The sequence below is a fragment of the Lampetra fluviatilis genome, chromosome 39 (genome assembly GCF_964198595.1).
Source record: "Lampetra fluviatilis chromosome 39, kcLamFluv1.1, whole genome shotgun sequence".
In the NCBI taxonomy this organism is placed as follows: domain Eukaryota; kingdom Metazoa; phylum Chordata; class Hyperoartia; order Petromyzontiformes; family Petromyzontidae; genus Lampetra; species Lampetra fluviatilis.
This window is the reverse complement of record NC_136313.1, coordinates 1,555,402-1,568,239: the sequence shown is the minus strand read 5'-3', so window position 1 is coordinate 1,568,239 and position 12,838 is coordinate 1,555,402. Positions and strand designations below refer to the sequence as shown.

The 12,838-nt window shown below is 50.9% G+C and overlaps 1 protein-coding gene across 2 annotated transcripts in view; it reads right to left on the bottom strand.

Moving 5' to 3' along the window:
• Positions 1-12,838, bottom strand: part of LOC144945838 (semaphorin-4D-like) — a 31,835-nt gene that overhangs the window by 4,211 nt on the left and 14,786 nt on the right. Inside the window, exons 3-14 of one of the 2 annotated variants that reach the window (XM_078874397.1) lie at positions 12,330-12,478; positions 11,181-11,240; positions 9,492-9,587; positions 9,201-9,291; positions 8,583-8,699; positions 7,843-7,985; positions 7,027-7,226; positions 5,752-5,887; positions 4,302-4,524; positions 3,349-3,464; positions 2,794-2,957; positions 1,318-1,382 (exon numbers count right to left, since the gene is read on the bottom strand). In XM_078874397.1, the coding sequence (XP_078730523.1) occupies positions 1,318-1,382; positions 2,794-2,957; positions 3,349-3,464; positions 4,302-4,524; positions 5,752-5,887; positions 7,027-7,226; positions 7,843-7,985; positions 8,583-8,699; positions 9,201-9,291; positions 9,492-9,587; positions 11,181-11,240; positions 12,330-12,478 (1,560 nt within the window). The remainder of the gene's footprint in view (positions 1-1,317; positions 1,383-2,793; positions 2,958-3,348; positions 3,465-4,301; positions 4,525-5,751; positions 5,888-7,026; positions 7,227-7,842; positions 7,986-8,582; positions 8,700-9,200; positions 9,292-9,491; positions 9,588-11,180; positions 11,241-12,329; positions 12,479-12,838) is intronic. The other variant, XM_078874398.1, reaches the window with a different exon arrangement.

The following is a 12,838-nucleotide window of genomic DNA, read 5'->3' as shown; positions in this document are numbered from 1 at the left end:
TACCTCGCCTGGTAGGCAGGAGGTCGTGGGTTCGATCCCAACCCTGACGCCTGCTGCTGTATATTTGGGGTTTGCGTGTCTCTCTCCCCGTGATCCTTTCCACATTTAGAGACGTCACACGTTTAGAGTATTTGACTGCTCTAAATTTCCACACGATGATGATGAGCCACTTCGTTGAGCCATCATTTGTGGTAGCCAGGTCACTTCTGAAACAGAGCTTCATAGCTCGGTGGGGCCTTACCTGGTAAAATAAAAAAAAAGAGTTTAGTTTAGAACCTAAAAGCAGCACGGCCAGCGGTTCGCACTCGCCACAGATGTTAGCCGTGACCGGGAATCAAGAGTCTGGTCGCAGGCTTCAGAGCGCAGTGCCGCGAACCATTGCTGACCAGCTTAACCACCGTGCCACCACTCCACCGCTCCAGCCCAATGTTCCGGGCCACTGGAACATCGGCGCCCTGAACATTTCGCGTTATCGGGCAACGCGAGCGGTGAGCGTGTCGAGTGTCTTGATAATGAATGTCAGCTCGGCCGGTAGCCCTGCGGTTTATCAGGCGTTCTGTCTGCTGGTGGCCCTTCCAGAGCCAGTGGCGCGATGTCCCCATTACTATGGCGGGAGCCAGTCTGTCCACGGGAACAACCACCGTTGACTTCCCACGTAATGTTCATTAACTGCATTGGAATGGTTGGCTGAGTCGCCTGCCACCAGATTCGAACTCACAACTTTCTAATTTTGTTCTTTATAACAATTATAACGAATGGAGCACGTTCACCATCCTGTACTGTCCAGTGTGGTGAAGTATGGTTAAAACTCCGAAAATCCTGATGCTCTGGAAAGGCCCTAATCCAACAGTGGATTGACTAGAGCTGTAAATGATGATGATGATGATGACGATGGTGATGATTGTAAACAAAGGTACTGCTGTTAATTTATCTGGCCTATCTACTCAAACTTCCACAGCATTAACTTCCTGATCCTGTCAAGAAGCATACACCATCACGCAAACTCCGGTCATCCTCGCAGCGGCTTTTGCCAAGCTATTGAGCAAAGATGAACACCGCATAGCGTGCTTTCAGATGCACTTCCGCGGCCGTCTGGAACGCTCTTCCTTCCACTATTAGGAAGCCATGTACTTTTAAACCTAGATTGAAAACTCATTTCTTCAGAACTGCTTTTTTGTGTTTAGTTTGTTGTCCTTCCCCTGCACCTCCGATTAGCGCAGTTGGCTACACATACATACAAACAACATACAAACAACATACAAACAACATACATACATTCTGTGACACTGGAACTACGACTGGTGTGGACGTGCGTACCTCCTCTCCTGCCACACTTGAGACCGACGTCACTTTCCATCATCGTGAGATTCTGAAGCAGCTCTCTGTGAACGCGGAAACCAAGACGAGTTCATCAAAATGACATGGATAAGCTCTTTGGCGGCGTCTGACCGAATGAATCGGTGTGTGTGCAGTCATCACAAGGGACCGGCAGTGACGGCGTAAGAGGAGACTCATCCGAGGAGTTAACCCCAGTAATTCACTCCACAGTGCTGACCTGCCCCGACTGAACATCTGTGAAAAATAGCTTCACATCGCATGCAGTCTAAATAAAGAATCTGATTCAATACTCATTATTATGATTGTGCTCGTTCGCCCAGTAGAGCTTCACTGAGTCTCAAATAATAATTTACAGGAGGGTCCTGCCAAAGGTTTTAGCTGTATGGGGGCGATGCTGCTGCTGTAATCCCAATTGAGTCATTTGAAGGTGATTTTTTTTAGCAATGCGACGTTTGGCCAATACTGGTTACATCGCTTGCCTTTGTTTCAGCTATGTGGGAGGAAGCCGAAGAATCTGATGGAAAGCCTTGGATGGAAATAATAGAAAAATAAACATTTAAATTTCGAATCTTATGCACAGTGGCACATGTTCATCATACAGATACATGAGGCATTCGTAATATGTGCTTAATATTATTCAGCCCCATCACCAACGACTGCACACAAAACATGACGTGACATTTGGATTGTCACTTAAGATGGCGACATTCCATATTTGAGATATAAACATTTCAGTTTGATTGGTGTGAAATGAACACCCTTTTCAGGGAAGATACAAGGTTAAAAACTATTTTCAATTTTACCAGGTAAGGCCCACTGAGCTATATAGATATTTTTCTGAAGCAACCTTGGCCACAAATGATAGCTCAACGAAGATGGCTTATCACGTGGAAATGTATTGCAGCCAATTACTCTAAACGCGCCTTGATTCTAAATGTGGATGGAAAAACCGGCGGACCCAGACAAAAATCCACGCGACCATGGGGAGAGACGTGCAAACTCCAAATATATAGGGGTCGGGATCGAACCCACGCCCTCCTGTATACCAGGCGAGGTAGTTAACATCTCGCCACCATGGCACCCAGGTCTGTCCCAAGGGTGTGTGGGTAGAGGGCGCTGATCGAAGTGACCTCAAGAGCTAGATATGAAATTTCATTTTCTAAAAATGTTATTTGACGCTGGGTGATGCAATGCAGGGCTACATAGTTCTGAATGTGGAAATGTCTTATTTCCATAACATCACTAATCAATGTATTAATTTAAAAAAAACCGTAATTCACTAAATGTATGAAAGCGCTTGTACTCGGAATTGAATTGTAATACGCTGGGAGATATATCAGCTTAGCCCATGCAAATGTAATTTGGGAAAAGTGAACGGAATGATATGCAATGAAATTAGGAGTCAAGGGTGCGTGTGGGTGTTGTGCCGGACTGGGCCGAGGTCAGGGGGGTCACCGTGGGGAGTCCCCTGCTCGCACGGCCGTGCAGAGGGATCGCGATGTGTCCCAGGCGCAGAAGGGGTCTCGGACCAGGAGGCAGCGCTCACAGCCCCCGTGCATGGCACAGCCGTGCAGAGACAGCTGGGTCACACCCGAGGAGGCCGCCACGTACAGCATGCCCTGTACGCACAGCAGGGGCGCAGCGCGCACAGCAGAACCAACACGTTCACCCCCACCCGCCAGGATACACAGCACGCACACGGCACAGCCGTACCCAACAAGGATGCGACGTATAGCATGGTCTGTACGCACAGCATGCACAGCAGTCCCAACACATTGATCTACCACCAGGATACACACACACACCACAGAACAGAACATGGCACAGCCCTTCCATGACAAGGCTGCCACGTACAGCGTGCCCTGTACACAGAGGCACACACAGCACACAGCACCACCGCTAGCATGTGCATGCATGCGTACACACGGCAAGACAACACAGAACGTGATGATCGTGACGGTGACGATGACGATGAGCTTGGACCGTTCTCTCCTCGTTCCACGGCCGTACCGTGCTGGCTGACACGACGATGCTGAGGATGGATTCGTTGTGAGCGAAGAGCTGCGTCTGTGAGACAATGCGAGTCTTCCCGTCCACACGCACCGCCTTGTGTAACGACCCGTTTCCTGGCACAGCGACACAGACGCGCACGGTGAGGGGTCACGGCGACGGTGGCAGTGATGGTCGTGATGAGGATGGTGGAGTTGGTGATGATGGCAGGGTTGGTGATGGTGGCGGTGATGGTAATGTTGGGGATAGTGAAGGAGGTGATGGTGATGGTAGCGATGACAGTGATGATAGCTGTGATAGTGATGTGCTAATGGTGTTGGTGATGGAAGTGATGATGATGATGACGACGACAGTGGTGTTAGTGATGGTGATGGCAGTGGTGATCCATGGCGATGCTCTATGGTTACGGTAGTAATTGTGGAGGTGGTGATGATGATGATGACGACGACAGTGGTGTTAGTGATGGTGATGGCAGTGGTGATCCATGGCGATGCTCTATGGTTACGGTAGTAATTGTGGAGGTGGTGATGATGATGATGACGACGATAGTGGTGTTAGCGATGGTGATGGCAGTGGTGATCCATGGCGATGCTCTATGGTTACAGTAGTAATTGTGGAGGTGGTGATGATGATGATGACGACGACAGTGGTGTTAGTGATGGTGATGGCAGTGGTGATCCATGGCGATGCTCTATGGTTACAGTAGTAATTGTGGAGGTGGTGATGATGATGATGACGACGACAGTGGTGTTAGTGTTGGTGATGGTAGTGGTGATCCATGGCGATGCTCTATGGTTACGGTAGTAATTGTGGAGGTGGTGATGATCCATGGGGATTTTTGCAGATGATGGTCGCTACGACGGCAGTGATGCCGGTGTTGGTAACGGTGGCGGTGATGTTGCCGACGAGAGCACCGCCGATGACCGTGACGTCGATGCCGGCGGCGCACTTACTCGTGCCCAGGTAGAGCACGAGGTGCGTGCGGTTGTCCAGCGCGGTTGCCGTGGCGACCGCCACCCTCGTGTACGCGTGGCTGCGGCTCAGCAGCAGCGGGAGGCCTTCGCGAGGCCGCAGCGTCTCCTGCAGCCTCGGGTGGTCCTGCATCCACGCCAGGTAGTCGTCCGGGAGATCCTGGGACGACTCGATGCCGAGAGCCCTCAGTTTGGGAGTGATGCACTGTCGTGCGGAGAGAGGGGGACGGGGAGGGGGGGCACCAAGGGAGTTGGCGCGCTTTCTTACCCACGACAACCACCCACCCGTCAAGCGAGACCTCGGCCATGGTCCTCGCTGGCAATTCGAGTGCCGATTCCCCCCTTTCGGGGTTCGCGCTGACACCGTCCTAGAATCTCGGCCCGAATCCGGGAGAACGCTCGCGAATAATTGTGGAAGAACGCGGACAATCCAGAAGGAACATGTCATTCGAGGCGCAAACGTTGCACCTCCTGGCTTTGACATTCCTCCTCGTAGACACTGGTGGAACTATCGACCTATCAGAACATCAACAGGCCGATGCGCGCATCTTTTATGAACGGATAATTTACGAAACCCAAACTACGTGAAAGTAAACCACTGTGGTATGCGCTCCTGTAATGGAGGAAAAGGAAAACTACTCTCTCCTGAAGCCCTCTCGTGGCTCGCGTATTGCTACCATCATGCACAAAAATATAATATAATTCCCTTAGCGCAGTCTACGAAAGCTGTCAAACGTGCAGTTTCATCTTAGTTGTTTAAATGTTGGTGTGTGGGTCACGCAACTTCTACCCCCAGTATTGTCAAGTCAGCCAATCGGTGAACTCATTGAATGGTGTTAATATACGTCTGTAGCCGTTTACTATGCTCGGTCTCTCTCGGCGCACCGCAGTCGATGTCACACAGTCATCTCGGTATTCATCTTCGTTCAGACTCGTGAACTTCGCCTTCTCACAGCCGTGGCTCTGGTCTCCGTTTAGCAGCGGCAGTCGCCGTAGTCATTGTCACGCTCGACTCGCGGTCACCGTCGACTCAAACAAACAAAACGTTGATGTTCAACACGTAGTAGGCTTTCGCGACCAATATCATCCATAATAGAGGGGTTTTTGGGTTAGATCGCGTAAATATATAAATGCGTCGTTAAAACCCGCCACCACCCGACACAACCAACTAGTAAGGGTTGTCACGTAAACAGAACGTGGCCAATTCGTCACTAGTACAGCTGGCTGTCGCCTGATGAAGCTAGTTGTAATTACTGGCGAAACGTCGTACTCAGATTGTAAATGTTGCGGCTTGGCTCTCCAACACACCGGTTAGTGCTGTACTAGTGACGAATTGGCCACGTTCTGTTCACGTGACATCTTTTACTAGTTGGCTGTGTCGGGTGGTGGCAGGTTCAACGACAAAACGTTGCAGCGGTGGCGGCGAGCTTACCGTGCCGGGGCTCAGAGTGACGGTCCTGCTGGAGCCTGCCGTCCCGATGGTGAACGCTCGTTTAGGCGGCCGAGCGAAGGCCTCCTCCACGTCGCTCAGCGTGTACTCGCAGACGGCAGAGTACGGGAGGTCTCCCCTGCAGGGAAACAGACACGGCTGCTGGGAAATGCAAGGAGATAGTGGGGGGGGGGCGAGGGGCAGCGCAGGGAGAGACACTGGAATCGAAGCTGGGAGAATTGGTCAGGTGCTGAGCCGGCACTGCTGCGATCCTGTGTTCAAATCTAAGCTGCCTCCTGCAATTAAGCCGGATTTTCAAGGGTCGCAGAGTTGATGGTGTCAGTCTGGTCACCAATGGCTACCCTGAAAAAACATAAAATTGCTTGCCTACTTAATTTGGCCAAATTGCAGCTCTGAGAATGTATATATTGGTTTCACTGCCATGTGATGAATGTGAGTCTCACATGGCAGAGTAGATTGGGAACAGTCCTGCCTTCTATTGTGTAGACCGGAGGCCACCTGAAGGGATCCTAGAGGTAGCACTACGATATCCGCTTGCATGGAATATCCTCTAGCACGAGGAATTGCACTGCTCTGCAATTAAATCGTAATGGGTTATCGAGACGTGGTGCCAATAGCGCAATGGGAATAGCGCACAACATGACGGAAAGTTGGGAGTGAGGCTAGCCGTTAATGTGTTTGTACGAAGCAATGCTTGCGGAGTTCCAAATGCAGGTGGCTCTTTGAAGTATAATCAATAACACATTTGCACTACACGGCAAATTAATATTCCCCATTTTGACTTATATCATCAGGAAGGGGTATGCCTACCATCAAGGCTGACCCTGTGCCTCGCCTGGCTTGGCGACTAGGTCCGACTGCCCTCAACTCGGCCGCTTTTGATGGCGGTATCGACGTTGAACTTCATTCGCACTGTACGTAGCCAACCACGCTAATTGGAGATGTGGGGGATGGACAACAAACTAAATACAAAACTCAGTTCTAAAGAAATTAGCTTTAAATCTAGGTGATTGAAAGTGCATAGCTCCAGTAGTTTCCTAATATGGGAACGAAGAGCATTCCAGACGGCCGCAGAAGCGCATCTGAAAGCGTGCGATGCGGTGACCGTCTTTGTTCGATGGCCAGCAGCCAAAAAGCCACTGCCGCTGCGAGGATGACCGGAGTGTCGCGCGATGGTTTACACTCCTCGACGAGATCAGCGAGGTAAAGATGGACTCTTACATCACCCGGGCACTAGTCGTCACGGCGGGGCCTCACCACTGCGAGGAGAGCAGGGCGTAGAAGCGCATGTCGCCGTCGCTGTTGTCCCCGTGCCCGCCGGAGCGCGCGGGACGCAGGGTGGACACGTCGCGCAGGATGCTGAACGGCAGCTGCAGCTCGGCCACCGAGCACTCGAGCCGCAGCTTCACGAAGGAGGTCCACCTCTTCTGCAGCACGCGCTGCCCGCCGCTGTCCCCCTGCGCACGGGCAGCGGGACATCCGGGGCTTGTGGTGAACATGCAAACAAGCATGCTCTGATACTGATTGGCCTACACCACATCAGAGACATCAGCCTTCTTTAGGGCCTAGCCTCACCAGTGTCAGACCAGAGAACGCCAAAAGGCGAACAAAGAGACAATGTATATATTCTTCTTTGGTTCTTTCGGGAATGTCACGTATAAAGAGAAAGTAATAAATCAAATACTAGCATACGAAGTTTCGATTGCAACACAAGCAATCGTCATCAGGTATAAATTAAATAGAAACACAAATCTAGTATAGTTATAAATGTAATGTAATACAACAGAGTCGGATAACATAACAGTTAACACCCTACCTGGTTGATGATTTTTGTTTGCATTCCGACTGCAGGTATTGTGGTCTATGCAAACATGACTCTTTGTAAAAAAGGTGTCCGTTTTGTTGCCAGATAAAAGGGTAAAAAAACAATTATCAAAATTATTCAATTCGCCACATGAATGGTCTCTTGCAAGATCTAATGTGCAGGAGAAGAGAGGGGTCAACGAGTGTTTCACGTTTTGTTTGGGACCTGGAACCAATAGGGTGTGGGGTGGCTGGGTGGGGGGGACCCACCGTGCAAACGCGAGCGATGCGCGCCACCCGCGGCTGGAAGATGTAGTCGTACTCCATGGCCGTCTCGGTGAAGAAGAAGTACACGTGGCGGCCGCCCCCTCCCTCGCCGGGCTCCACCACCTCCGAGGCCACGAAGGCGGGATCTGTAACACAGGAGCTGATTTTATCGCCCTATCTGAGATGCATGTAACCACCCTGAATACACCTGATCTCGTCGAATCTCATAAGCCAAGCAGGTTTGAGTCTGGTTATGTACGTGGATGACCAACAGAGCTTGCCAGGGGTTGTAGGCCTGGAGCTGAAGTGGCTCGGAGGTGTGTGGCAGGTTTTTTTTTTTAGATTATCGCATGAACCCAAAGGGATGGATGGAAATAATTGCTTTGAGGCATGTGACCTATTAAAAACCAGTCACATTGATCAAAGAGTTCACCAATACTTGGGAAATATATTTTTTTAAAAGATAACTATCTGCAAACGTGTTTGGCCCTGACAGATAACCGTCCATACTCTTCTACAGAGCTGATTTAATTCGAGACAGGCGGGCCAACTGCCGGCCTGATGTTTCCCAAACGTGTTGCGATGCATAAACGGGCATAGACACGGCGCAGCATTCGTTGCCGCATGAAGATCGGAGGTGCCGGCACTTCGCTGCCCTGTAGTTTTTGAAACAATGGTACCAGCGAGTCATGGAAAACAACAAAAAAGAGATTACAAAAGACGGACAGGCGGTGCCGGCGTACTTCTGAGAAACTTGGCTGAGTCTTCCGTGCGGACGAGGGTTTGCGAAGCCGAGCTGCGGCAGATGCCTGGGTTCCTCCCCAGGAAATCCCTCATGGTCGCTGAGTAGAGGTCCTCATCTGCACGAACCAACGGCATTGTGCAAGTTAGCGGTGGGCCTCCGGGGTCGTTTCACCACACACTATTTCACCATGCTGGTGAGTAACGGATTGGTCACGTGTCACTCACCAATGCAGTTAGTTATAGATGGGAAGCGAACTATGGTCGTTGTGTTCATACCGCAGCGCGCTAATAACTGCGCCAACACTCCCCACACGCATGACCATTAATCGGCGATAAATCACGGGGCATGGTGACTCCATTAAGTGACAGTGGCATAAGGGCGACGGAAGAGCGAGGCTCAGTCTAGAATTATTGGTGTGTCCATCGGCTGTCAAGTCCCCCCCCCCAGCGTGACGAACGAGCGAGACAGCAGCTGCAGCAGCGCGCAAACGACTCGGGGCACGGTGCAGACCGGCCGGGGGTGGGGCTGGGCAGTGGAATGGGCGGCTGGTTAGAGTTTAAATCGGCGCAGTGGGGCGGATGTCGGGGGAGGAGGGAAGCACAGCAGATGCTCTCACCCACGAGCACGGAGGAGAACGCCTGCGCCGGGTCGTAGGGACACTTGTCTTTGCCGCTCTCCGTGCCGAACGCATGGCCGCTCTCCGGGTCCTGGGTGCGAGGAAATTCAACGGGCACGTGGCAACACCGTCCCCCGGTTACCCAACGCAACCACACGCCGTTGCTCACCGCAGCCACACGCGGTTACTCAACACAGCGATCACGGACACCGATTTATTCGCGCGTGTGTGTGCCCACGTAGGCACGCGCATGCACGCGGGCAGACTGCGCTGCCGGAGGTTCTCACTCACAAAGTGCGCGCACACAGGGCTGAAGGCGCCGGTGCCGCAGGCCAGCAGGCGCGAGCCGTTGAGGTGCAGTGCCCGCACGTGGTTGTGGCACTCGTCCTGAGGGAACACCAGCACGGGGGTGGTGACGCGCGGGGACTGCTGTCAATTTAGTCGGCGCCCTTTATATTTAGACGCTGTCTCCTCGACAGACCTGTTCTCCACCTGAGGACGGCTGAAACGTCGTGAGAATTATTTTATTATGTTTTATTTTTATTATTTTATTATTTCCATTCTACGTGACTTTACCGAAAGAACCAAGAAGATGAATCCCTGCAGTCACGAAAGCTTTAAATCGAAAAGTCTTGGGCTAGTCGACGAATTATATTTCACTCTGTGGTCCGTGGAATTTCCTCGGTCTCGAATAACGTTGCGATATCATCTTAGTCTGCATATTAATTTAGAAATAATAGAATACAATTCTCAATTGTGAGAATTGTATTTTATTATGTTTATTTTTATTATTTTATTATTTCCCTTCTACGTGACTTTACCGAAAGAACCAAGAAGTTGAATCCCTGCAGTCACGAAAGCTTTAAATCGAAAAGTCTTGGGCTAGTCGACGAATTATATTTCACTCTGTGGTCCGTGGAATTTCCTCGGTCTCGTATAACGTTGCGATATCATCTTAGTCTGCATATTAATTTAGAAATAATAGAATACAATTCTCAATTGTGAGAATTGTATTTTATTATGTTTTATTTTTATTATTTGATTATTTCCCTTCTACGTGACTTTACCGAAAGAACCAAGAAGATGAATCCCTGCAGTCACGAAAGCTTTACATCGAAATTTAATTTAGACTCGTTAATTTAATCTCGCAGTCAGTCGTGGGTAGTTGTAGTCGTCGTGCTTGATGATTTTCATCTGTGGCTATAACCAGGGCTTATTTTTTTTTTTTGTCAATAAGCACGTGGCAAGCAGCCAGAGCTTTAGTTAGGGGTATGTTAGACGTAGTGTGCCGGGTACAGATACAATTGAAATGAAGCTCTGGCTATAACGTTGGTATACCATCCTCCCGGCTGCATTTACAATTGCTTATGTCCACCTTAGCCTCTGGCTTTTTTCCCACTTAAAAAAAAACATTAACAGTTTCGGCTACCGAGTGTGTAGGCGGTGCAGCTGCACAAGTCCCTACGGGCTGTAACGAGCCCAGTGGCTGAACTAGACGAGGGAGGAAATTGAAGATTGGGAGCCCCATTGAATTGGACATCTGTGAAAAAGAGCTTTACCGTGTAGCTAATGGGATTCCTCCAGTACAAATAAATATTCCGATTCTGAATTCCTTGCACGAGGGCCCATGCCAACCACACCACACCAGCGAAAAGTCTCTCTCGGCTTCCCCCCAAACACGCCCAGCTAACTAAACGCTGGTTCTCTGCAGCAGATTCATCATGGGCACGGAATCGCATTAATAGGGGATGGGGAGGCGGGTGTCAGGAGGCGCATAAAAAAGATATATTGAGATAATAAATTACATTAATTGCTGCATTCGCAAAGTAATAGCGTAAGTAAAAATATTAAAATATTTTACAATTATAAATACCCAATATACGATGCTGCCTGCGTCGTAGGGGTACGATCCTGTCTCTGGTGCCAGTGTCCAACCTATGGATGAACCTCGGAGGCTGCGTTGGCGAGTGGCTGACTCACCTCCGTCCTGCCTTTACTCCGGCAGTCTTGCTTGGAGGCATCGTTCGCCTCCCAAGGGATCTGTGGGCACACGGCAAAGGTGGGGGCACGCTCGCTTGTGGACTCGAGTTGTCTTCTCGTTCTCCCGGGGAGTAGCGGTGGTTCTAGATTCGAAGCTTTCGTGACTGCAAGGATTCATACTCTTAGTTCTTTCGGTAAAGTCACGTAGGTAAAAAATGAAATTAAAATTAATAAAAAATAAAATAAAAATCACGACGTTTCGGAGGCAACACAAGTCTCCGTCATCAGGTGGGAAATCTGGCTGTGACGGTCCCACCTGATGATGGAGACTTGTGTTGCCTCCGAAACGTCGTGATTTTTATTTTATTTTTTATAAATTTTAATTTAATTTTTTTACCTACGTGACTTTACCGAAAGAACTAAGAGTATAGTAGCAGTGGTGTAGTGGTTAGCGCGCTACGCTACGAACCCCGCGACCCAGGTTCGATCACAGTTCACGGCCAACACCAGTGGAGATTATCTTCACCTGTCCTGGGCCTTCTCTAGATCGACTCAGCCTCAAATGAGTAACTGGTGCGGTGTGTAAACTTCGCCACTCGGGAGACAAAGGCGGTTCGGGCATGGTACTGGCCACTCACCCCCTCGTGTAACATGCCGGCCGTCATAGGTGTTACTCGCTAACAGCACTTCCCGCAACAGTCTGTTGAAGGCTATATGGGGCATCTTTGTCTTTGTTGGTGGGCAGATTGGTAAGTAGGCAAGGCCTAGTGAGCAGCAGGCGGGGCCACTTGCGGTGGTCCAGTGGTCGTGGCTGTGTAACAGACCGGTTGACAGAGGAAGTGGCTGCCAGCTCACCAATGTGTCCTGGTTGAGCCTCATGAATGTCGCTAGCCTCTTTACGATTGCACGTTGAACTTATTTTTTGCAGCCGACTTCTTTCGCACCGTACGTAGCCAACCGTGCTGATCAGATCTAGGAGTTGGTGGCAGCCGTATTTATAAATCCGAGCAGGAGTCCCACACCCAAGCGGACGCCACCGCCGAGGGCGGTGCTCTGTGGAGCCCTTCTGAGCAGTGCTCCACCCGAGACTGGCGACTGCAGATGTGAAAGGTGGAGCTGTACGATGTGTCACAGGTGGAGCTGCGTTACCACGAGGCTGGGCTTGGAAGTGACGTTGGCGGCCGTGAGACGCAGCACGGCTCCACGCGCCCCCACGAACAGCGCTCCACGCTCGGGCTCCAGCAGCAGCACCGAGGCGCCCAGGCCCGGCTTGAGGAAGCGCTCCACTCCCCGAGATTCTAGACGCACGGGACACGGAGGTGGCAGCGGGAGGGGGTACACATTTCCTCGCACACCGCGCCTGCGTGTGCCCGTGTCCCTGGCGGCGTAGCGGTGGGCGACACGAACCTGGCGACCTCCGTTCGATTCACGCTCACGGCCGACGTAATAAGTTGAACCGATCCTGAGTCTCCTCGAGGTCAACTCAGCCTTAGACGGGTGGTGCAGTGTGTGAGCATCACCGCTGGGGAGACGAAGGCAGTCCGGGCGTGGCTTGCTGGCCACCCGGCCCCTTCGTGTGCCGTGCCGACCTTCATGGGTGCACGCTAACATCGCTTGCCCCAACAGTCTCTTTCGGGCTATACGGGGGGAATCTATTG